This window comes from Cyprinodon tularosa, unplaced genomic scaffold, assembly GCF_016077235.1.
Source record: "Cyprinodon tularosa strain WSP-4 unplaced genomic scaffold, ASM1607723v1 ctg643, whole genome shotgun sequence".
Taxonomy (NCBI): Eukaryota; Metazoa; Chordata; class Actinopteri; order Cyprinodontiformes; family Cyprinodontidae; genus Cyprinodon; species Cyprinodon tularosa.
In genome coordinates this window covers 51313-78085 of record NW_024039389.1, presented here as the reverse complement: position 1 = coordinate 78085, position 26773 = coordinate 51313, and the positions used below count along the sequence as shown (strand labels likewise).

Genomic DNA, 26773 nt, shown 5'->3' with positions numbered 1-26773 from the left:
CTCTTCTCCCCGGTTACTGAGCATGACACAATGTCTGCCGGTATAAAGAGCTAGAGCCACTCCTATCTGCGCTCCATTCGCAGGTCTGGACACCAGTCCGGCACTTTTCGGGGAGTAGGCGAATACAAAAGAGGGGGGGGAGGGGGCAGGCTGCTGGTTAGATCCATAGGATAAGCTCAGATAAGTGTAGAAAACAGACAGGAGATGATGGCCACGCTGCTAGAACCTGCAGAAATGGAGAGTTTGGGCGCCCAGAGCAACATTGCTGGAGCTTCTCCCACGTCCTCCAGCCCATCGCAGCATTTCAACGACAGCAAATTCTACCTGCTGGTGGTGATCGGGGAGATCATATCAGAAGAGCACCTGAAATGTGCCATTGCGGACATAGAGAAAGGTGAGGTGAAGCTCAGCTCATGACTTCACTTTTTTTTTTTCACCTGTTCGATTTGCAGCACTTTACGCACACGGCGCAAATTACGCGTTGACTCAACACTTAGAAAATACTCTCGTCTATTTCTATTGGGGGGTTATTTTTTAATATATATATATATATATATTTTATATTATATCTTCTCCCCACTTCTTATGATCTGAGCAGTTTGGCCTGTCTGTTGTCATGCAGACATGAAGACAGCTGCATAATGATTCAGCACCAAATCTGGACACTGCGTCATTAACGCATCCCATGTCTACAAGTCCAGAGCGGCTGCGGTCATATCCCCTTATTCAGGCATTATTTAGGTGCTTCTTTTGTTCAATACTCCACTGCTGGAGGAGACAGCAGGGGGGGTTGGGGTTCGCTTTGTGTCTTTGTCTCCTCAGACTGAGCTGATTTCCTTGTAAATCAATCAGACCTTTCCGTCCATCATGCGGGATCATGTTTCCATCATCATCCTCTTCATCCCGCATCCAGCACTCTCATCCCTACACCGGCTTGTGGGCGTGGCCCAATCCGCACTGCGGTCCCTACGGAAAGCGATGAGGACCCAACCTTGGAATGAGTTGGGCGGGGTGTTTTATTATTATTATTATACAGTTGCTTCCGAGGCCTGCCTCTCAGACTACATTCTCTGTGTTGTGTTAGAGAGGAATAAGCTCTTCTAACATATGACACAGCTTCTTAAAAGGACACATTTGCTTTTAAGGAGTGTATATTCAATTTATTATGTTTTAGTGGCAGCCCAAAAATATATAGGCCTATATTTTTTAGTTATATAAATCTTGGCACTGTAAGCTTATAATTGGCCTTGTAGGGTTAATTAAAGTCAAATTGGATTGTGTTTACTATAAAAATGAATTCCTGATCAAATTAAACTTTACTTATATATTTATCAATGTTTTAATCGTTCATTCTATTTGGTACGTTAATTGTCTAACTTTCTTTAGATTCCTTAAATATTTTATTTTGGAAGGAAAGATCCATCTAAACTATTGGATTTGAGTTTAACTGAATATCCTACACTCTAAAAAGAAAATGTAGCTCGAACTTTAATGAATCACTTCAAGTAATTGAATCATTCAACTTAATTCTTTAAGCTTCTAAGCTGAAAGCCTAAATTAGTTGTTACAAATTAAAGCAAATTGTTTAATTTTGAGCTGCATTTTCTTTGCTTTACATTGTATTTGTATGTTGAATGTATTACGAATCATTATATTAAGATAATATAAATTAGCAACTCTCTTACTTGTGTAAAGGTCTGTATATGGGAGGAAGAATTTAAGTTGATTTTCTAATTTTAGTTGCAGCATTAATGGTTTATTAAAAGTTGCTTAGAAGCTGAGCATCTTAACTCTGGGGGAGTTACTGCAATTGGATAGAGGGTCTTACAGTAGCTGTGGATACACGGGAAAAGCTTGCATGGAATGAGAATATTTGTATAAAGTTTACCATTTTAGGAATATCAATTACACACAAACTACTTTTAATAATTTTATTGTTTTAATGTGGGTGGACAAGCCTTCATTCCTCAAACAAATTTCCCTTTTAATTTCCTAAAGGTTTTTTTAATCCAATCGGTTTCATAATAGGGTGCTGAAACTGAATAGGATCTATTCAAATTCACTGAAAAACCAAGCAAAAATTAGGAAATAAAACTGTCAAATAAAAATATCAAGCAAAAAAAGGTCAAATAAAGGATAATTTAATTTTACGTTTTGTCCTTAATCTTAAAAGCTAAAAACTAACTTGTTTCCATAAATGTGACTTGATGAATTTCAGAAATCCACAGCTATTGCCTATTATTCTTTGGCAACCTGTGTTTTAAGGGTTAAGGTGCCAAATTTGCTTTTAGGTTTAGTAATATATGCCTTAGCTTTTGTTGAATTTGCAAAAGCTGGATCCAAGCTTAAATTGTTTCTTCAACAAAAGACTTTCTTTGCCACAAATCTAATTACAGATCCTAACATTGACTAGATTCTTTTTTTAATAAAAACATAAAGACTTCTGCACATACAATAAATTCCTTATTCAAATTAAAAAATTTTCATTTGTTAAATAAAATATACTTTGTTAGATTACCTTTCATTTTGTAAACTAATATGCTTGAAGAAGAAAAAATAATTGCCCTGTATAATTTTATACTTTAGAAGAGGTGATACTATGAGTCAGCAGAACGGAGGCCATCGTTGCCATTTGCCCAGGGCAGAACACAAAAAGCACTATAGATATTTCCTATTATGGATCCCTTTGCTCATGCCAAATTTGTTGCAAGTCTAGACATGTTGACTCCAAGTTTTCCAATGAACCAGAAGCAGATGATCAGTAGTAGTGTGTGTGGGTGGGTGGAGAGGCTGTACAGGATGCCTTAACTAAATGACTGTTATATCAAAGAACCTTTGCTGTACGGTATGTTTCTGTTGCAGGGATCCGATCATGGGACACCAACCTCATTGACTGCAACCTGGACCAGGAGCTCAAGCTGTTTGTCTCCAGACACTCGGCTCGTTTTTCTGCTGATGTCAAAGGTAAATTGGAAGTATAAGGGAGTATGCACTGATAATTTCACACATGCTGATTTATTTCCTGCACATATGGGAGACAGATTAAAAAGAAAAGAAAAAAAAGAAAGGATCCCATCATTCCCTATTGTGAGGGGAGCTGCTGGTTCTCTTGGCAGCATTTTACTGGCAGGGTTTGGGTCCAGTTGTCCAACTGGATTACTAGAAATCCTAAGATGTGGGGAATGATTTTGATTTTTTTTTTTAATTAAGCAAGGTGTGGTCTCTTTCAGGACAATCCTTGGAGCAATAATTTATTCTTTATTTATTAATACTTGATTTATAGGAAAAAATGTTTAACATGGAATTATTCACATTTTTAAATAATTTAATGTAAAACAAACTGTCTATAAAAAGATTTTACAAAGTAAAAAAAAGCAATTAAAATGCAACCATTCTTATTCTATACAGCCTTTGTAGCTTTTATTAAAACCTCAGATGAGTGAGAAAATATTATGCACAGATTGCAGTTCTATCCTTTTTCTATAAGAAGAATGTAAGAGATTGGTGAGCCCCGCCCGTCACTGAATGATGCTGCATTAGCAAGCTGTTCAGGTAGATAGAAAGCAAGGTACAGCTGAGATGCTTCTCTTTAATTTAAACCGCCTCCTCAGTAAATCACATCCCATCATTTACTTTCCATCTATTTTTGTATTCGCTGACACAAGCACAGCTCATTCTGACCACAATAACTTATGGGAAATATTTTCCAGTATATGCAAACCTATTAAGTGCATTTTGTTTTTCTGTCTTCAAAAATGGCCTAGAAAGCAAAATAATTACTCACTGATCGCTGTTGTTGGCTTGTATTTTATATCTAACTGGGATCTATTTGAAAAAAGGGTGTGGTCCAGATATGCTTTGTTTGAATGCAGAGATTTAAGGACAACACTTACGGTAAAAATATAGCCTCAAAGAGCTTTAAACTGACTGTATTATTATAATCATATATGTTGATTAAGATTCAGTAACGCCATATTCCACGTAGCTTTCTCATTACTGGAGCTAGGCAACCTTCAGCACATTAAACAGATTATATTTGTTACAGTTTGGGTTCAAATTACCTGTGCTCAGATATGCCCTCTCAATATACCCCTTTTTTTTTTTTTTTTAACATTTCAAGCCTTTGCAGAGTAAAAAGAAAAATAGACACTTCAAAAACAAAGATCCATTGTACCTATTGTCTCTGCGTATCATGGCCTTGACCCTGAGCAGCAGTTGAAGTCCCTGACTGGCTCTGCCTCACACTGGAAATGATCAGCAGGATTTCACACGTTTGGATGCATAGTAGATTCATCCAGCAAACAGATTTATAAAATCAAAGGGTAGGATCCTTTTTTTTTTCTTAAAAAAGGTTATACTGATGCAGAAATCAATCTAAAACAAAATGAAGTGGTGCTTCAGTTTTCTCCATCCTCCATTTCTAACTCTCCATTCTTCCTCCGTTGTGCTGTTGCCTGGATGCACAAGTTGATTTGGGAGTAATTAGCAGCGTAGGATCCCCAGTGGCGAGGGTCTGTCCACCAACTTGAAGGAGGGAGGGGAACAGGGAGCATGATGGGAGATAAGGGAGTCGGAGGCTGGGAAAGAAAGAGGAGAGGCATGAAAGGGAGTAGGGGGAGGGGACAGAAAAGGCATAAAATGCCAAAGATGAGCAGAAATGATGAAAACTAAAGGAGATTAAGATCTGATAAAGAAACCAAGACTTGAAAATTAATCTTTAACAGCAAACGTCGAATTCATATTATTTCTAGTCTTGTTTGTTGCAGAAATTCTGCCTAAATCTTTTCTCAAAATGAATTAAAAAAAAACAAAAAACTGGAATTATAGACACTTTTCTATAATTCCAGTTTTGTTTCAGCAGGATTTTGTTTTTTGTTTTTGTCACACACAAAAAAAAAAGTATATATATATATATATATATATATATATATATATATATATATATATATATATATATATATATATATATATATATATATATATATATATATATATATATATAATTAAAAACTACTCAATTTTCTAAAATGAACAGGGAGATGTTTGCCACTATACAACCATATTCTATTTGGTTCTCTTCCTATTTAATGGTAACAAGAACACAGATAATAAAAAAGTATGTATTAACCCCACCCTTGATAAATATTCACAACCCTGGTAAAGATTGGTGCAAAGCCTTAGAAATATTTTATCTTTCCCTGCTACTATGCTATCTCCAACTGAAAAACCTTTTATAAATATAGATATATTCAGTGGAGGAAAAAAAGAAATACATAAATGTATAAAATCTGGTGGGATAATTATTGGTATCCTTGCTGCAGAAACTTCAGCACTGAGTCTCATCCCATAGCTTGTTATTCTGAAGCAAATAGCACAACATTGTTAATTTTCTCAGGATAAACTTTTAAACTCTCTTCAGCTCAACATAAAAGGTGTTCTTTAGGATTCAGGTCTGCCGTCTGGGAATGTTGTGGGAAAAGGCAGATTTTTTTTGTTGATTTGGGTTTAGTTTTCTCCTCTGAACACCAAATAATAATTTCAAGCATCATGATATTTCAATACTCTTAACAATGCAACATATTCTATGAGAAGTGGAATATTATATCTCCCACAGCTGCCACAGCAAAATCACATCAAAGTATTCTTTCAGCCATCTCTTGGGAATTCTCACGGCTTTGTTATGTAACAGATAGTTTTGAAAATGGGACATTTCATGAGTTTGGCAGCTGAGCTTCTTTTGATGTGTAAATACAAGTAGGGTAAAATAATCTTTTTCAATAACAATTCAAAGTCTTTGTTGAGTGTGTAACAGGTTTCTAGCACCTTTGGATAGCAACAGGCCCACGGCATCATATATCCTCCACCATACCGTAAAACGGGCAAGGGGTGATTTCACTGCGTTCCATTTGTGGTCAAAATTCAAAATCTCCAAACTCCGAGTTTGAAACTTAGATTTTCCTTAAAAAATAAGAATTATGATTTGAAGAGCTCATGATATCACATCTAAATTCTGGATTCAAGATGGCTACCATTTGCATCAACATTAGTCAATATTTTGTGCTTTATCTGTTTTAAACTTTGTGGACAAAATAGCATAAAACAGTTATTGTCAATAGTATTTTTGTAATAGTTGCAATATTAGCATCTGTTTTATCCTCTCAGAAATTATGCCAGTCTTACTTCCTAGTTCAAGTTTCAATGTTAGTGGAACGTTAAACTAACATTGGAGCTCATATTTGAGGTAGATCTTCGCAAACTCCATGTCTGATCATTGGACAGAAAGTCTGTGTTCCTGGTGCGCTCCCTAAACAGAGCCTTGCCATATAAATAGTATGTAATCTTTGTTATGGAGACTTAGTGTCTGCAAAATGCAGACCTGTACTGCAATCCTCTAACAGTGAGTTTTGGGGATTACTAAGGCTGCAACTAATGAATATTTTGCAAATCGATTAATCTGTAGATTATCTAATGGACGAAGGTTCCGTAAAGAAGATTTTTTCGAAATTAAACCAAAACTTTTCCACTTGAGGAGTTCTGGATAGAGCATATTGACAGATAAAAACATTATTTCTTAATTTCAATGCAAACTGTTTACATATTTCTTTTACAATGTAGATATAAATGCTGCTCTAAGTGGGTTGCTCTGTCAGCTAAATGCATGTGTTAGAGTCTCTGTATTCTAGTTAACACAATAATGATTAATCGATTACTAAATTAGTTGACAATTGTTTCAATAATCGATTAATTTTATTATTATTGTTATTATTATTTTATATATATATTAATTGTTTCATACAACATATATTAATTGTTTCAGCCCTAGAGATTTTGCTTTGTTGGCTTTTACTGTTTTAGCAAAATAAACTTGGGTCCTCATCCTGTCTAGAAGCTATAAGCAAATATATTGCTATGGATTACCAGATTGAAGTTCTTTAAAATTCTGATAAACACCAAGCAGGCACCTTTGTTTTAGTAAATTCTTAAGAGTGCCAATGAGTAAAACCATCAAAAAAAAAAAAAAAAATGCTTACACTTTATGCATTTAGAGTGGCGTTGTGTGTGGGGGGATGCTGTATAATCCATAAGAAAATAATTACTTTATAATAAATTAGTTTAATCAATTTTAACCTTTTAGAGAAGCAGCTTCTCATCAATCTGAATGCCAGAAAAGTAGGTTTACCCCAAAATACCAACCAAAAGTCTGTTAGCAAACACTGAATCCCTTGCTTAGCCATTTGGAGGAGAACAATCCATGCTTATGAAGAAAAAATAGTCCAAAATCTTAATATACTTCAGTTTTTACATAATCCTTAATCATTTCATACTTTTACTTGTCAGGGAACAGCATAGAGAGAAGCAAACGCAGGATGGAGAATCCACAACAATGCTAGTGTGAAGCACTTACACTTCACAGGGGCTCCTCTGTCTATTCTTGCTGGATATCCGATGCCTTAGCTTTAGATTTCTCATTAGTTTTGCTTTAAGTGAAGAAAATCATGAAGCCTCGGAATTGTTTCTATACCTCAACTCGATTAAGGATGCTTGACTTTCTGATTTATTTTTTTTAAAAAAGCACTTTTGATGGTAATGTATAATATTTATTTGAAAAAAGTGTCAAATATGAATACTCGCCTACTTAAAAAAAATATTTTTTTTATTATTCACCCACCCTTATTCACCCCACTGCTCCCCAGTTTATCTGTAAATCTGTTCGAAACTAGACCCACTTGATAGGCCTCAAATAAGTGGTGCAGTAAATTGATTGATCATTAGGTCAACCCTCTTTAAAACAACCATAACAACCAACTTGCCATATGCTCCATGAGCTGGCTGTGTTAGATGTGTTGGTTCTCTTTTAATCTATTGTAATCTGATATTTTAGGAAAGCAAAGAAGAAGCAGATATTAAATTATTCCTGCTCCTGCTTTATTTTAGGTAAGCTGCCATCCTGATCGATGGTAGCGTCCGGTTCAGTCTGAGCAGGAACACTGTGCTGGTTTTGCATTTTCTATTCAGCTGGAAGGACACTGCTCAGCACTGCATGTCTCATTACCTTTACTGCAATTAAGAGTCTCTCTGGGTGTTTTTATATGGATCAAAAGTAGAGATCAAATGTAATGCAGGAATAAAATAATCGTCCTGGCAGGATCTGTCATTTTTGATTAGGTCACTGAGAAAAACTTAGACGATGGTTGCTGTGTTGAGTTCTTAATGTGCTTCTGTGCTTCATGTTTGATGTCAATTGTTGGTGTGGAACTAACAATGAGAGCTCATGAGAAATGTGACGCTTTATAAATGAATTATCGATCACCAACACATATGCCTTTAATGTTGAAGTACAGCGAGAATAAAAAAAAATTTGAATATTGCAGACGTTGCTGTCACACAACAGGCATCCAGATTTTCTAAAATACCTTATTAGCAAATGAAATCATTAAATGTATTGCCTAAAAATTCATTTTGTATTTTCCCTTTCAGATATTTAACTATTTCCTGTATTTGTTCAGTTAGAATGGTAAAAATGAAATGTAAAGATAACAGAATTTCTTCCTTGCATCTTATTAAAGGCGTTGTTATATCTTAGTTAAATCCATTGTTTGCATCTAGATGCTTTGTTGGGATTTTTTTGATCAGGGAGTTCAAATGCAAAAAGAGTGTCCGGCTGATTCAATAAAAGCAGATGTGTTCATTAGGAACTGTTTCCAACCCCACTGATCCCCCAATCAGCACACAGAGTCATTATCATAATCAATCACCAAGAACTGGATATGATTGAAAGGCTATCACTTAGTGCATTAGTTGTCCAGAGAGACAGATCTGACTTGTAAAAAGAAGCATTTTGTAGACGATCCTTTAAGGTGGAAAGTAACAAAATAGTCTTCATATTTCTGATCAAAATGTTTTCTTCTTCATTTTCATTGTCTAAAAGAGTATTAAAATGTTTTCTAAATGTTTCTCTTTTCTGATATTTATTTTTTTTTTCAACTACAGAGGAAAGAGGGATTGAAAAATTAAAGAGTGTGCAAATCTAGATCTGTTACAGAAATAATAAGTTTATTTGCCTTGTATTTTATATGTACTGTAATGCAATAATAGGATTTTATGGTCTTCTTTCAATTTAAATCTGGAAAGAATGAGATTTCTAATCTTTAATTCAAAGATTCATTTAAGCATTATATATATATATATATATATATATATATATATATATATATATATATATATATATATATATATATATATATATAACAAAGTGGGATATCATAGAAATTTAGTCCTGAAGCAGTTTTAGAAATAAACTTGTATTAAGGAATGTGTTTTCCGTCCTCCTCCTTCAGAGATCTCATCCATCTTGTTGATAAAGAGCTTTACGCTCCAGAGGCTCTTAACATTTACACAAGCATATTGCTGCTGTCAGATCATCCACGGTTGATGAATCAGATGATAAATTTGTTTGAGTGCCGCTCCTCATAAGAATAAGGCAATTCAGCGTGACTTTCCTATTTTTCATTACGATACAACTAAGTTGTTAAAAGTGCTCCAAAAAAATCGACGCTGGCAGAATACAAGCAGTTAAACATTTTATTTTTTCTTTCTTTATGGCTTCATGTACTTGCAGTAACTTGTCCTATTTTGGACAAGTTAGACAGATAGGCAGCTCTGGAAATGCCCAAAATGAATGCTGCATTGAAAAATGTCCAGCCTAGCATGGAATTGAAAATATAATCATGAAAAAAAAAGAATAGCATTGTTTAAAAAAAAAAATTCGATATGTTCTTAAAGGTATATAGATGTTAATAAGTAGAGAACAACATGAGAGCTAACCTGCCTGACCTGTAAAGTCAATCAATTAAAATAAGCTAGTCAGGGAACATGAATTAGGCTGGCGGATTTCAGCTAGCAACACAGTGTGCACTAATCTGATGAAATTAAAGAACATATTAGAAACAAGGTTATTGACATCTATCCACCTCGCACGGCAATTTCTGATGGACTCAACAGGATCATAGTGAACCAGTGTCTACTCATTAAGAAAAGAGGGAGCAGTAATAGTGAACCTTCCCAGAAATAGAAGGCCTGCCAAAAGTACCCCAAGAGCACATCAGTGATCCATTCAGGAGGCCAAACAAGAAACCAGAGCAACATCTAGAGCACCGTAGGACTAATTTGTTCCAGTTTGGGATCACGTTTTTGATTGGGCAATGTGAAAGAAAAAGTTGTCAAAAAGGCCAAAGCTGAAACAGCTGCTTTCCAAAGATAAACAAGCGTCTGTGGATAAAACCATGCATTCTGCTCTTCAGCAAAAAAAATCATAACTGACTAACCGTCATTTTAAACTTTGAACTATTTGTCAATAGTCCACCTCAGAACAATTAAAAATTACCTTTATTAATTAAAACCTTCAGAAATTGACTTTAAACAGGGAGGTTATTTCAGCAATCCCGCAATATTGCAGACAAACTTCATCAACAGTGAAAGATGGATATTCCAAACACTTGACAGGAATTGCTGCCTTCAAGGGTGGCAAACCTAGCCACTAGATTTAAGGAAAAATAAGTGTTTCACATAGGGTCAGGTTGGATTGAAAATTTAATGAATTAATCAATTTATTCAGGATATCTTTTTTGAAAAATAAATGATTCATGACCTGAAATATTCCAGTGGGACAGAAAAATAAAAACAGAATACATTTGTTATGGAACAAATACTTTTCTACATCCCTGCAGATGAAGTAAAAAAAATTTAAACTAAGTTTTCTCATTTGCTTCTATTCAGGGCAACGAATTCTTCACCACAAAAGTAACATCTTGGAGACGGTTGTGCTCATTAACCCTTCGGATGAAGCCGTCAGCACTGAGGTAAAATGAGCCACATCTGCTGTTGGAAATGTCTTATTTCCTTGCAGCTTTCTCTGTTGTCATTTTCTTCGACAAGAATCAATAGCTTGACTTCCTGTTGTTTTATCCATTAAGACCTTTGCAGACGATTTGCAGCCTGACAAGGACGATTGCTTCACTTAATGGTGGCTGGTATAGCAAAGATGGGAGGAATTAAATCTATAGACCTGGAAAAATGTAATTACCATTTGAATAGCAAGTACAGCTTGTGGTTTTGGTTCTTAGCAGTTTATTCTGGATTAGAGGTCAAACAAGAGTTTGCTTTGTGTCATTGCTCTAACTGGCGCCTCCAGAGCCTCATCTATGTCTGCTGCCTAAGGTTCATTAACGATATGTCACAGCACTGCAAGATTGACTGGGCTAGTCGCCCAGAATGGCTGATGCTGCTGAGGTGGAATAAAAAAAAACAGCAGGGAGGGGAAAGGGGGAAGCAGATACAGAGGATAGATGAGTGGGCAGTGAGATAGCATGTCAGCTAATTAGCTAATGGTTTTGAGAGGGACATAACTGGTGGTACACAAGATAAACCACACTGCTAAGCTGATCGCTGCAACAATAAAGCTTGGTATCACTTTACCCCTATCTGTTATGCTTTGATGTTCCACTTCCTGTCTTTCTCCAACAGTAACATCTTCTTTTTCATTTTATTTCAACATATATCAGCATAACTGGTGATATTCTTTCTCTCTTTAATATGCAGGTCCGTTTAATGGTCTCCGACACAGCCAGAAACAAGCTTCTGGTCCTCTCTGGGCAGTGCTCAGAAAAAACAGGGGAGCTGATTCTTCAGTCGGGATCTTTCTCCTTTTGCAATTTTATGGAGATATTCACTGATCAGGAGGTGAGGAAGAATGCAACAAAATGTGTCAATATGATTTAGTGAATGAACTGTTTTAAAGGCTTTATTATTTGCGATGTGTAGAGAGCCCTTTAATCATCGCAAAAAGGTCTGATAATCCAGACCTGATAAAGACCTTATTCTGACTTTGCATCACACAACACGCCCAAAGGTGCACTTTCTTGTCACCCATATTAAAGGATTGGAAGCCTCTTATAACCAATTTATAATTTAATGTTTTATATAAAAATGTTTTGTAACAAATGTAACACGTCAAACATGTAAACAAACCTGATCTTTAAATTGCAAAACAAATATGAAAGCCAGCCTCTGCGTGATAACAAATTATTATAATTAAGACATTGGTGATGCATTTAATAACAGAAGACATTATTATTAACTTATTACTTATTATTAATCATCATGACGAGGATCAATGCCTCCAAATCTGAGACCATGGTCTAGAGCCGGAAAAGAAAAGAGGGCCTTCTGGGGAGGATGTACTGCCCCTAGTGGAAGAGTTTAAGTATGTTAGGGTCTTGTTCACAAATGAGGGGAAGATGGACCGTCAAATTTTTGCGCTGTTTACTGTGAAGACGGCACTGTACAGGCTGGTTTATACTCAGAAACCAGGTCGTCGCAGTGATTGCAGATACGCCCCCCCCAACTTCCGCAGACACTCTGGTGCACCTCTCCAAAATTGTAGTGACCGCAGACAGTGTTGCAGACAGAAGTCCTGTGATTGCTCAAATCTACATCCGCTCTACACTATGCATATTTCCTGTTTGGTACAGTACCTTACTGGCTTGTTTTCTTTGTATGTCCTCCATTGTGGAAAACGACTTGTGAAGATGGACCAGCTAGAAGAGCGAGGTGCGCTAGAAAGCTGGGACCATTTTTCCACCTGGATGGCCCCGCTCTTTTTCGCCCTCATGTCCCTCCATTGTTGCACAAACTTGCCTCTTACGTTTTTTCCACTTCCTCACAGCCTTGGCCGTATCAACACCCACAGCTAGGTCATGATTGTCCCTCTTGCAATATGGCGTACAATAACATAGCGCAGACCACACTTCAAAATTGGGCATAAAATAAAAATATCTGCGAAAAGCTCTCTGCGACACACTGCTGCAGGAGTATAACCCGCCCTTATTGGTCCCTTGTGGTGAAGAGAGAGCTGAACCAAAAGGCAAAGCTCTCGAATTTACCGGTCGATCTACATTCCTACCCTCATCTATGGTCATGAGCTTTGGGTCATGAATGACAAAATGAGATCCAGGATACAAGTGGCTGAAATATGTTTTCTCCATAGTGTGTCTGGGCTCTCCCTTAGAGATAGGGTGAGGAGCTCAGTCATCCTGGGAGGACTCTGAGTAGAGCTGCTGCTCCTCCATGTTGAGAGGAGCCAGTTGAGGTGGTTAGGATGCCTCCTGGACGCCTCCTTAGTGAGGTGTTCCAAGCATATCCCACTGGGAGGGGACCCTTAGGGAGACCCAGGACACGCTGGAGGGACTATGTTTCTCAGCTGGTCTGGGAACTCCTTGGGATTCTCCCGGAGGAGGTGGCCCAAGTGGCTGGGAGAGGGACGTCTGGGCCTCCCTACTGAAGCTGCTACCCTTGTGACCCGACCGTGGATACGTGGAAGAAGATGGATGGATGGATTATTATTAACTGCCTATCAAATATAAGGAGACTAAAACTGAGGAAACTGTATTAACCTAATATATCCAGGCACAGTATTAACTATCCTTATGGAAATCTAAAAATTTCTTCAAACATTATCAGGTTAAAAGAAAATAGTCAGATAACCCGAAACACCTTTCGGAACATACTTACAAAAGCTCAGAGGCTATGGATTTTCTGAGGGCTCCGTTTGTAATCTCTCCTGATTACAAACGGAGCCCTCAAATGTTATGTTTGCAACACAAACATAACATCATCAGATGTTATGTTTGTGTTGCAAACCACAGAGAAGCTATTGACTCTAACCTGGCCTAAAATACTTCTAAACCTTTCAACCACCACATTTAAAACCTTCTAGCATTTTTTAAAAACCACTGTATTCATCGTGTTTATTTTGAAATTGCTACCCAGACATAGTGGAGCAGTAAATGGAGCATAACTTCTCTAATGTATGCAAAAGATAAATTCATTAAAAGAATGATATTTCAGTTAAATCCATTGATGTTGATTAATTATTACCATAAACAATAACAATTATATTGAGTGTTACATAGTTTTAAACCATGTGGAATTTGCTGTGACTGTAATAATTTCCACAGCAGACCCTAATGTGTGACACATTGGGTTAAATAAACAAAAGAGTGAACAAGACAGCTAAAGATTATATTTTTAACACATCAGGTGTGTTTTATTCTACTAACAACGGCATTAACCCTTTATAGTCCAAGTTCCTATTTTTGGTATCTAGGATATCACCACTTTGCAAACATTGCAAATTCCTGAGGTTAAATGTAGTTTGCGTGGTCCACCTTCATCCTAGAGCTGACTATAACCGCTTCATAGAATATAACCAGTAATCTAATGTAGCCTAGTGTGGGTGTGATGAGCTACCTATTGCAAGATCGCTATAAGTATTTCCTTTAGTTAAAAAGTTAATAAGTTAAGTAGAAAAAAAGCAAGTGTTAAAAACTACGTAAAAAGTAAAAAAAAAATAATTTACAAGTTAATAAGCTGAGTTAAAAAGTAAAACAAGTGAAGTTCATGTATCAACATTAATGTTCAGAGGTTTATGTGGTAACAAAAAATGTTTCTTTGTTTCTTTCTGTCAGTTGTTTTCACAAATATCTTATAGAAGCATCCTGGGTTTTTTTCCTTTTTTTTTTCACCATGTTAGTGCAAGTGGCTGTTTATGGTTATTACAATGACCTTGATTTTTTCCAGGTGCCAAATTTTTTTTAATTTATTTTTAATGTTACAAAAGTAATAAGGTCTTCCATGCATTCAATTCACATGGTTTTGCAATTTGAATATATTTTACTGAGTGCTCTTTAAAGGGTTAAAATTATAATAAATCTAGAGATTGGAGTCAGGGGATCAGACATATTTTTGGTCTAAATAAACTTGTAAATGAAAAAAAAAATAAGCAGTGTTTCATATAATATTAAAAATAATAACATCTTATAATCAATGAGACAAAATTTTTTTTGAAAGTGGAATTAATTCTTACACAATACAATTCTCTTTATTTTTTGTCATACACAGATTGGTGAATTACTCAGCACTATTCCTCCAACAAACAAAGCCAACCTTACACTCTCCTGTCCCGAACAAGGAGATTGGAAAAACTCCAACTTGGACAAACACAATCTACAGGACTTTATTAACATGAAACTAAACTCTACTCTCATCCTTCCTGAAATGGAGGGTCTCTCAGAATTCACAGAGTATTTATCAGAATCAGTTGAGATCCCATCTCCTTTTGACATGTTGGAGCCTCCAACCTCTGGTGGATTCCTCAAACTTTCTAAGCCATGCTGTTATATTTTCCCTGGTGGTCGAGGTGACTCTGCTCTCTTTGCTGTAAATGGCTTTAACATGCTCATAAACGGTGGCTCTGACAGGAAGTCATGCTTTTGGAAGTTGGTTAGACATCTAGATCGGGTTGACTCTATCCTCTTGACTCACATTGGGGAAGACAATTTACCAGGCATCAACAGCATGCTGCAGAGGAAGATTGCAGAGCTTGAGGAGGAGCAATCACAGGGTTCAACAGCTAACAGTGACTGGGTGAAGAACATGATTTCTCCAGACATTGGTGTTGTGTTTGTAAATTTCCCTGATAACCTGGAAAACCCTGAACCTGATTACAAAGTGCGCAGGAATGTTGAGGAGGCAGCGTTAACCCAGATGTTCCTAAACAAGCTAAATTTAAGGATTGAGACTTTACAAAAGCCTGTAGGAAACACTATAGAACCAATTACACTTTTTCAGAAAATGGGTGTTGGAAGGCTTGAAATGTATGTGCTCAATCCTTCGAAAAACAGCAAGGAGATGCAGCACTTTATGAAGCAGTGGACAGGAAGTGAGAATGACACTACCTCCATTCTGCTTCCAAATGGAAAAGAGTCTGAATTCCCTCTTTCGTACTTGACTTCCATCTCTTCACTTATTGTGTGGCACCCCGCAAATCCCTCAGATAAGATTGTGCGGGTTCTCTTTCCTGGAAATGCCACCCAGGACCACATATTTGAAGGCTTAGAGAAACTAAAGCATTTAGAGTTCTTGAAACAGGCAGTTGTCACTCAAAAAACGTTGCCTTCTAGTACTCCATCAACACCAACACTTAAGCAAGCAAAGATGAAACACAGAACAGACAGTAAGGAGAGACTAAAATCTACCCCTAAGCCATCACCAAGCAAAGTAGTCAGAAAGATTTCAAAGGAAGAAACACCAGAAAAGGCAAAGGCAGAATCAGAATCAACTCCTGAGAAAATTCAAAAGGCAGAGAAAAAAGAGAAAGTCCCCCAAAAAAAGGAAAAAGGAAAGGCACAGGCACAGGAGAAAGAACAGAAAGCAAACGCAGATCAGACTGACCAAAAGGAAACGGTAGAAAAAAAGTCTGATACAAAATCCAAAGCCGAAAAGGTGAAAAAGGAGGCCAAAGCATCAACAGAAAAGAAAAAAGAAGTTAAAAAAGAAGTTGCAAGGAAAGAAGAAATTAAAAAGGAAGAAAAGGTAAAGAAGGATGAGGCAAAGAAAGTTTTGAAAAAGGATATTAGAAGAGATTCTCCAATGAAGGAGAAAAAGGAGGAAAAAGAGCAAAAGAAAGATTCAAAACGACTCTCTAAAGATGTTAAAAAGACGTCAAATGCTGCTGAGGAAAGGACTCTCAAACCAAAGCCACTGAAAAAGGATGACTCTTCAAAGAAAGATCTGGGAGCTCCGTCCAAGTTAAAGGATAAAGCAAAGTCAAAAGGGACAAAAAAAGAAACAAAGTCAGAAAGCAAACCAGCAGTAGCTGCTGTCCCCGTTGTAGAAGATCCAGAGGCAGAAAGATCTCTGATGTCCTCGCCAGAAGACCTCACAAAAGACTTTGAGGAGCTCAGAGCTGAAGAGTTGGTAGAGGATGATGCTACTGTAAAGGAAAATGAGAACAAAGTTTCTCCTGTGGCTCTGCATGAACAAATGATGCAAACCAAAGAGTCACCGGAAGGATTAGAGTCTGTAGATGAGGGCATCGCAACTACAGAGGTAGAAGGAGATAGTGGAGGCACTCCAGAAGAACAAGCCCTGAAAGGCAAACTTATTGGCAGCACAGGTGAGAGGTTTGAGGATGAGGGTACTGTCACAGAAGAGACTTCTGAGGGAGGGGACTATGAAGAGAAGGGAGAGACAGAGGAGGTATACCAACCACAGGAAGAAGAATCAGATCAGAATAACCTTACTGTCTTTCCACATCAAGATCAAGCCGAACATAATAAACTGGAACAAAAAGCTCAACATGAGGATAATGATGATACCACAAATCAAAATGTAATAGAGGAGCATATAATACCTGAAACAATAGAGAAGCAAAAATCCAGTGAATCAACTTCACCCAAAGTGTCCTCCCCAATTTCTCCTGCTGCATCCAACCAGGATGAAATGCCTCCTACTGGCTTTGAGAGCTTCACAGCTTCAGATGAGGAAAACCGAGACGAACCACCAGAGGAGTACACAGTCACATCTGGTTATACACAGTCTACTATTGAAATATCGAGTTTACCTACTCCCATGGATGAGATGTTGACTCCAAGAGACATTCTTAGTGATGAGACCAACAATGACGAGGCAGGATTTATATCACAGGATGCCGACAGGTTTGCAAAATCAACATCAGGGGAGTTTAATAAAAACAACATTTCTCCACTGCAAGATATGCCAGAGATACATCTTTCTCAGAGTGATATCACAGAAGGGCTAGCCTACAACCACTCTGCTTCAACAGTATCTCCCCCTTCACCTCTGAAAGAGGATCAGTTCTATGAGGAGGTTCCCTCCATTGGAAAGGCTGGAGGATTTGCACCCGCTCAAGAGTTAGGAAAATGCCATGACTCAGCTAAAGTTAGCTCAGATCCCACAACATCTCCTCTAGTTTGTTCTCCCTCAACAGAGTTGTTAAATAAAGTTGAATACTCGTCAAAGATGTCTCCTCCAATAGAACTATCATCCACCCTAGCAAGTTACACCCAAGGAGCTGCTGATTCTTACAAGAGCCCTGATGATAAACCTTTGGAAGGGGCTAGTTCTCCTCAGTCATCTGGTCACACACCTTATTACCAGTCACCAGTTGACGAGAAGGTAGAAGCTCTACCCACCATGTCAGAGGGTCCAGTAATTGTAGAGGTTACAAGTGATAAAGAAGACTCCTACAATAGAGTTACACCGGAACCTAATGCCCCAGTAGTAGAACAGCCTTCATTGGTCCAGAGGGGAGATTTCTGTCCAAAAAGCCCATCAATACCTGAACCTGAATCTCCACATGAGTCATCACCAATCGATTCAGATAATAAGAAAATTCAAGGAGACAGCAATTCAGTCCTGTCCTCAGAACCGCTGACCAAACATGAAGCCGATTTCAATCCTCTCACAACTTTTAAAGAGGAGAGTAAAATGTCTATTTCAGAGGGCACCACATCAGACAAGTCTGAAACCCCTCTAGAAGAAGTAGTTGCAGAAGATACATTTTCACACTTGGCCTCCGCCTCCACAGCTTCGCTGGCCACCAGTTCATTGCCAGAGCCAACTACTGGTTCTCCTTCTCTGCATGCCGAGGTGGGATCACCTCACTCAACAGAGGTTGATGATTCTTTTTCTGTTTCAGTTGTTCAGACTCCAACCACCTTTCACGAGGCAGAGGGATCACCAACTAAAGAGGATAGTCCAAGGCCTATGTCTATCTCCCCAGAAATCTCACCCAAGACCAAACTCAAGGAGCAGACACAGGACACAAGATCTCCAGAGCATTCCACTATGTCTATAGAATTTGGCCAGGAGTCACCTGATCACTCCTTAGCCCTGGATTTCAGCAAGCAATCTCCAGAGCACCAGTCACTGGGCAGCAGTTCTCATGCTACAGAAAATGGACCAACTGAGGTAGACTACAGCCCCTCAGATGGAACAGAGATTAAAGTATCTACAGACTCCAAATGTGCTCAAAACTCATTACTTTTAGAAGAAGGTGATTCAGCTCGTGCCACTTCTGCAACCCCTTCAGATGCATCTCAGTCCTCTGTTACAACTCCATGTCAAATGACCGAGAACCCACAAGCTGTTGTGGAACAAACAGATAAGTCTCCAACCAGCCCTAGGGCCTCATCTGTCACCCTGTCTCCTCATTCCAACGAACCCTCTCCAGTGTTAGGTGCTTCTTCAGCTAAATATGTCACCAGTCCTCTTGCTGAAGCCAAATCAGATTCTGAGCAGAAATGTAACAAGTCACCATCACCTCCAAATGCACCTTCCCCATCAATATCTTTTGATATTTCAAAAGGGGATAGTTTATCACTGAAAACAGAAACTAATCCATTCAAATGTGAGGATGATTCCACAATTGAAAAGAAATCTTCAACAAGCCAAGAAGATCCTTCATTATCAGAATTACCTCTCTCATCTGATCCGTACAACTTCAATTCTCCTTGTGGCTCTGGTGAGCCAGACTCATTAAAAAATACCTTCCACCCTCCATCTAAGACAGATGTTGACCTTTGCCTTGTAAAATCTTGTGAGTATCGTCACCCCAAGACTGAATTGTCTCCATCATTCATCAATCCAAACCCAATGGAATACTTTATTAATGAAGAAAGTGCCTTGGGAGAGGAAAAGCCTCTGGTCAAGTCAGGGGGTGGACCTCCACCTCCAGGAGGTAAGCTCTCTGCCAGGCAATGTGAGGATACCCCACCCACTTCCATCAGTGAATCTGCCCCCTCGCAGACAGACTCAGATGTGCCACCAGGGACAGAAGAGTGTCCCTCCATCACAGCAGATGCGAACATTGACTCTGAAGATGACTCGGAAACTTTGCCAAGTGACAGAACTCTGACGTACAGGCTTGCCGATCCTCCTCCTCTGGCACTCAGGGACTCTGCTCCTACTTCAGGTAACCATGATGTTTGTATGGTGGACCCAGAGGCACTAAAGGCTGAAGAAAACCTCCATAATGCTAATACAGATGGAGTAGATAAACCCAAAAAGAAAAAGCTCTCAAAAAAGACATCATCACCAGCAAGGAAGAGTGGTCTGTCAAAGGTTAAGGACTCAAATACTGCTTCTCCAAAGAAGGGCGTTGGAGAAGGAAAAGATGTTAAAAATGCAACCAATACATCTGCATCCAAAGGTGTAAAAAGCTCTACGTTGGGTGGGTGTTATTGTGAATGATTATTCACTTTTAAGTCAATGCATTGCATAAAATACACTATCTAAAACAGTTGAAATGAGATTGTTCTAAAAATATTTCCTTCTACAGGTACCGGAAGTGGGAAAGTACCCTCTCTGTCCAGCTGTCCTCCTATGTATATGGATTTGGTTTACATCCCCAATCACTGCAGTGCCAAAAATGTGGATACGGAGTTCTTTAAGCGTGTTCGGTCCTCTTACTATGTGGTCAGTGGCAACAATCAGACTGCTCAGGAACCCAGTAGGGTTGTCCTTGATGCTTTGCTTGAAGGCAAAGCCCAGTGGGGAAACAGCATGCAGGTACGTTTTCTTTGGAGTTTTTTTTCTTCTACCCTTTTATGGTGTACTTATGTGTATCAACACTGTAAATTGACCTCAGCTGATCATGATGGTATACCAGAGATCTTTTAAATATCTTCAATGCCATTAATTAACAAGATTATTTTTAAATAGTGGTTTATGAGAAGTACTAAGGACTATTCAGTATCATAAGATTTTTAGGTAACAATCTACATGAGAAAAAAAAACAGAAAAGAAAACTGTAAAACAAAAAACATGGACTGTAGCTGTGGAGCATAGTGTGTTCAATAAACAGGGAGGATGTGACAACTGCTACAGGTCTCCTGGCTGGAGTGAGAGTTTATCAAGCTGCCATATGCCTCAGGCTATGCAGCTTTGGTCTTGATGCTGTCAACTTCAGGCAGTAAAAATGCAGCGCAATAAGAGGCAACCTGTCTTTTCCTGTAGCTTATCAAACCAACTTACGGTGGCTAGAGTTATTTTCTGGTAGGGAACAGACAAAATATATCCTACATGTATAGTTTTTAGCTTTTTTTTTTACACTTTGATTCCCTCTCATGACAAAGCATTAAGGATGTTCTGTGATTCAGAGCTTTATAGCATATTTTCTCTGTGTGTTTAATTAATTTTCTTTCCGTATGAGTAAAACCAACACAGAATAAACCTGATATGTAATTTGTTTAGTTCTATATTTTCCAGCAAAACATATTCATAAATGCAGAAACAGTTCCACTGCATATTTCATTGTACACTTGTCCTACCCATACATTTATATATATTCCCTCCATTTGCCATTTTACTCCTCATTATTTCTTTCTTTTTTTTTTTGCTTATCATATTAAGGGACTGATTTGTGTTTGGTTTAAGGAATACTCGTTCATAAAATCTAGCATCATATTGGGTCATCAAAGAATTAAAGCAGCAGGTAGGCGATAATGTTTTTGTGTTGGTAATATCTAATGTCCACAACTACTAAAAAAAATAATATTTTGGTTACAACTTAGCACAAATATTTATCCATGATATTTTTTAAAATTATTTCAGCCTTTTTCTTATCTAATATCGACCACTGACCAGAATCGCCTTGAATTGTTGCCGTTTCATATTTTACACTCATTCTTTTGCTCATGTAGAATAGGGTTACTCAAGGTTGAGAATGCTCAGAGACATTTTAATAGATTTTTGAGGGAATACCAAAACTTGCCAAATGTATTATTTTTTTCTTTTTAAATAGACTATGTTTGACAACTGGTTAGGAAATCAATGTGATATTTTAGTTTTTAACATATTTGTATTTCTACCTTTTTACTTGATAATGTTCTTAATGTGTTTGTCTGGATTGGGTGGAGGTTGGTTGAGGACAGCAGAGATGAGTTCTTAAAGGTTTAATGAAATAAAAAAGGCAACAGAAACAAAATCCAAGAACAAAATACAGGAAACCGAAACCCAGGGGGAAACACACATGAGAAGCCAAGTAACAATGAGAAACCAGCAACTGGAAGAACTGCAGAGGAGGAGTATATATGGGGGACAGAATAACTAATGGGCTAATCAGCTGATATGGAGCAGGTGTGGATAGAAGTAACTTAAAGGAATAGTACACCCAAAACATGATTAGCCTTCATTTTCTACTCACCCCCATGCTGAACAACACCCTGGAGTACTTTTTTGATATCTCAAATGCATCTGGAGATCTGGGAGGCTTCTTGCTGTCTGCTGACATTCAAATAATGGAGGTCCATGGCGCCCGAGACAGAAAGGTCCATAAAAGTCCACAAAAACGTGTCAATATTCCTCCATACTGCTCGTCCAATGTAATCCAAGTGTCCTGAGTGGGTAGCATCCAGAATTTACTCGAAACGAAGTCATTTAGAATGTTTTTAGAGCATAAACAGTAGTGTATAGGATTTCCTAATAGCGCCCCCATGCGCGCTCACGACGCTACGGAAGCCGGCAGACCAAACCGGAAGAAAGTGCGCATTCAGCGTCTGGTCTGCCGATAATGCAAGCGTAGAAGAAGAAATGTGCTGTTTACCTGTGCAAAGAAAGAAACAACGAAAGAAAAATGTCTGAGGACTTCAGTGTTGAGGAAGAGCATGAGTTCTTTGCCGAGCTGAATGCGCTGGTTTGGTCTGCCGGCTTCCGTAGAATCGCGAGCGCGCATGGGGGCGCTATTAGGAAATCCTATACACTACTGTTTATGCTCTAAAAACATTCTAAATGACTTCGTTTCGAGTAAATTCTGGATGCTACCCACTCAGGACACTTGGATTACATTGGACGAGCAGTATGGAGGAATATTGACACGTTTTTGTGGACTTTTATGGACCTTTCTGTCTCGGGCGCCATGGACCTCCATTATTTGAATGTCAGCAGACAGCAAGAAGCCTCCCAGATCTCCAGATGCATTTGAGATATCAAAAAAGTACTCCAGAGTGTTGTTCAGCATGGAGGTGAGTAGAAAATGAAGGCTAATCATGTTTTGGGTGTACTATTCCTTTAAAGTAAGGGTCGGGCAAGAAGACAAAAGGGCTACAGAGAGTAACTCAAAAAATGAAACACAGTTTAAATATAACACAAAATATAAAAGAAACCAAAGATCAACAAAACAGAATGACATAGATAACTGAAAACTCTAAAAGAAACTCTAATAGAAGTCCAAGAGAGGAGAGCCATAACTGTTCTGTAGTTATTTTGTTCATTGCTGTAAAGCAGTTTGCTCAACGCAAAGTGATTTGGGAAAATGCAATATAGAGTTTGATTTGAAAGTTTTGTTAGTATTCAGTAAACAGACTTACATGTGAACTTTGATAGTTACATGTGATAACCTTACTTTTTCCAGCTCTAAAGTACATACTGGTGTGGTTAACGTAAAGTTCTATTTTTTTTCACCATTAAATTGTTTCCATAACGCTAATATGGTGAAGAGTAACTAAGCCTCAAATCAACATTCGTTCAGAGATAAACTGTTTAAATTTGGCCTTTAGGGTGCTACTTTGATGCTACTGTTTATGGGCTGACATTTTCATGTGAACTTGTTTAATTCTGCAAAATGTGGCCTAAAGTCATCTTAGTGCTGAGTTATGTTGGTTGAAATGTGGTTACTGTGGTTGATTTATTTTTTTGTTATTTTTTTAGATGTCTATATAGTTTTGCATATTTCCATGTCACAGTTTGAGAATAATGGTTAAAAAAACGAATTTACTTATAAACTTGGAGCTGAGAAGTTGTAGTCTCTTAGCCGGTAGTGTTCTACTTTCTCCCTTGGGGAATATCATTGTCTATTTTGTTTATAAATGACCAGCCAGGTACAACCATAAAATAAAAAAGACACTGTTTTAAGGGGGGATTTTGATTTCCAAGAAGCAAACTGAACAAACCATAATGCCATCTTACTCAGACATGCACTGCCTTAAAACCTTCTGAACACTGTCCACTTCGTTTATCCCCTCCTGCTTCTTCTCCATCTTCTCCAAGTCCTGATTTAGCTATTCAAGACTGACCCTAATCAGGTCATTCAATCGCGTTGAAGTATTATGGTTTCAGCTAGGAAATATTTAGTATAAGCAAAATGCACAAAGTCCACTACCAAACCAAAATATAGCTTTTGCTATCACATTCGTTTTTTTGTCAGAATCCACAATTAGATTCTTTAAAGAACAATTGCAAGATCGTTAGAAGCGTAGCCTGTTGTTTCTCATGGTTCCCGCAGCTTAAGACTTTTTATTTATTACTGTGATTAACCCAAACCAATGTTTGGTAGGCAGTTGCTAGGCATTTATTCGTACAATTAGATTGAAAAGCTAATCTTTTTACTTACTGATCTGATGTTTATCTAAAATGAGAGTGCTTTACGTTATCAATCTCTTAAAATCTATATCTGGCATCCAAACGAGTTTTGCTGCTCACATTTTCTTTTAATGTTTCTTCTGATGAAAAATGTTTGCAACATCTTTTAGAATTACTCATGCTATTCATTCTCAGTCTGTATATGTACAAAGTGGTATAGTTGAAAATATACAAAGAACTTTACAAAGTCATCAAGTTTAAAATCTAAGAACAATGAGTTAAACACCTCTGAGGTTTCTGCCATGTTTATTGCATTTCACTCAATGACCATTTCAAACTACTCTACACAATCCCACTGCAAAATCCTTCATTATTCCTTTAAAGTTGTGTCAAATCAGTGTTTTGAGCAGATTCGGAAATCCACACACATTTAGCAGCTTTCTTTTCTTTTCTTAGGTCACTCTAATTCCAACCCATGACACCGACGTGATGAGGGAATGGTACCAGGAGACCCACGACAAGCAACAGGAGCTGAACATCATGGTTTTGGCCAGCAGCAGCACAGTGGTCATGCAGGATGAATCCTTCCCAGCTTGCAAGATTGAGCTGTAGCCTTGTTCTAATAAAATACCAGGAGGGAAAGTTTTCTGGAGAAGTAAATGTAGCACCAAGCGTAAACTGACACAAAAATACTGAAAGAAATTAAGATAGGAGATGAGAGTTAACCAATGTTACCAAAAGATAGTGATTATGGCCTTCATGTCTCTGCTTGACCCTGAAAAAAGGGTCAAAGAGAGATCGGAGGGTAAGAAACCAAATAAACCAGCTGCACACCCCTGAATGTCCAACCATGTCAGTTTCAGTTACTATAGTGATGCTGCTTTTTTCCCACTAATATTCCTGGTCAGCCTTTATTGTTATTTTCATTACTGTTGAGATGAAGCGCCTTCGTGCTGCGTTATGGAATAACAGCTCTTATTTACATCAAATAGAATAAAAAACATAGTTTCTGCAACTGCCTTAGAGTGTTAAAGGAATGTTGAAGGCTTGGGTTAATAAATACCACATATTTACTAAACAAAAACAGTTCTGGTGAGAAATTATGATAATAAACTGGGATGCTAGGGACAGACAACCATTCATATTATGACTGCTGCTACTAAAATAATTTATTTCTTCAAATTTTAGGTTAGTTAAGATGTATAATTTATTGAACAATTTTTTGTTTATTTCATAATGAAGTCTAGTGTTAAGATCTGAGTTATTTAATTTTTTCCATCCTTCAGCAGGTTTCAAAAACCTCTCTAGTTTATATAAGATAATGTAATGGACATATGTCTGTATGACATTTTGGAGGACTGCCTTTCATTTTGGAAACTCTGTTTTATTTACAGAATTCATTTTATTAAAAAGGGAACCTGATCTTATTTCTAGAACTGTTTTTATGTAATCAGTAAGCTACGGCCTTTTCCCATTGTAAAGCTGGTGAAGCAGGATATTTTCATAATCCTAAAATGTCTTGTTTTCTAAATTGTAATATAATTATAAATAGCTTTGCTGCCAATGGAGTGGTTGGGAGACATGCATGAGTTATGATGTACTGAAGCTTTTTCTTACCTTTTTTTTGTTTTGTTTTTTGTTTTTTTTGCTCAGGCTTGCTTTTAACAATCACAATGAATTACTGCAAGAAAACAAAAGCCTGATTTTTTTTTTTTTTTTTTTACAAGCACTCAATCAGTGATTTGTGCACGTTTTGCAATGACATATGTACTCTACACAAACTCCAGCGAACGCCAGTGGCATTTTAGTCACAGAAAACATGATTAAGGACACAACATGTTTTACATCTAAAGGCTCATCGTAAAAAAATAAATGGGTAAGAATGACAAGAAATGAACTTCTAGAAGAATCCCGGTCACAAGAGAGGCAACACACAGAGATGAGAGGGAATGGCTTGTGTGTTTTTTTTTTGACGAAAGTATGTAAAACCAACATTAGACACTTTGAAGAACAAACATGACTCTCATCAAACTAATAATACTTTGGCCGCAAATCAGCATTGACAGGCCAGCATATGTAGGAGCTTTTAAGAAACCACATACAGTCCTGATTACAAGCTTAGTATATCCATCAGTGGATATCTACTAAATGACGTCAGGTATTCATAATACCACCACAGACTGGTTTTCCCACAAGGGCACCTCTTACCACCACATCACCAAGTAGTTACTGTTAAACTGAACTGACTTTTCTCTAGTTTCTTCCCTACACTTCCTCTATTTCTCTCTCTCTATCTGCCTTTCCTCTCGCCATGTATTTCTCTTCGAAGAAGTTTAATAATGTTTGTCTGCAGCTGCGTGGTATATTTGTCTTGTGATTCTGGCATTCTTTCTGCCCTTTCCCCAGACTCATATTTAACCTATAGCGATTAGTTTCCTTAGTGCTTTCAGATGTTTGTGTGCAATCTGTCCTATACTGTATCTGTTATGGTAAATCTTATGTAAGAGTAACCACAAACTTAAGGACAGACACAATAAAATATGTCGTTAATGAA

The 26773-nt window shown here is 37.7% G+C and overlaps 1 protein-coding gene across 1 annotated transcript; it reads left to right on the top strand.

The window, feature by feature from the left end:
* Positions 1–26773, top strand: map1b (microtubule-associated protein 1B). Its single transcript, XM_038308700.1, has 7 exons — positions 1–394; positions 2863–2964; positions 10777–10859; positions 11599–11739; positions 14959–20092; positions 20201–20430; positions 24676–26773. Exons 1-7 carry the CDS (start codon positions 205–207, stop codon positions 24829–24831), a joined length of 6036 nt encoding a protein of 2011 aa, XP_038164628.1. The 5' UTR covers positions 1–204; the 3' UTR covers positions 24832–26773.

Excerpts from the sequence above, each read along its gene's own strand:
- map1b (XM_038308700.1), top strand. The coding sequence starts at position 205 with ATGATGGCCACGCTGCTAGAACCTGCAGAAATGGAGAGTTTGGGCGCC. Across the intron at positions 11,740-14,958 it reads AGATATTCACTGATCAGGAG|ATTGGTGAATTACTCAGCAC; the intron begins GTGAGGAAGAAT and ends TGTCATACACAG. Across the intron at positions 20,093-20,200 it reads TGTAAAAAGCTCTACGTTGG|GTACCGGAAGTGGGAAAGTA; the intron begins GTGGGTGTTATT and ends TTCCTTCTACAG.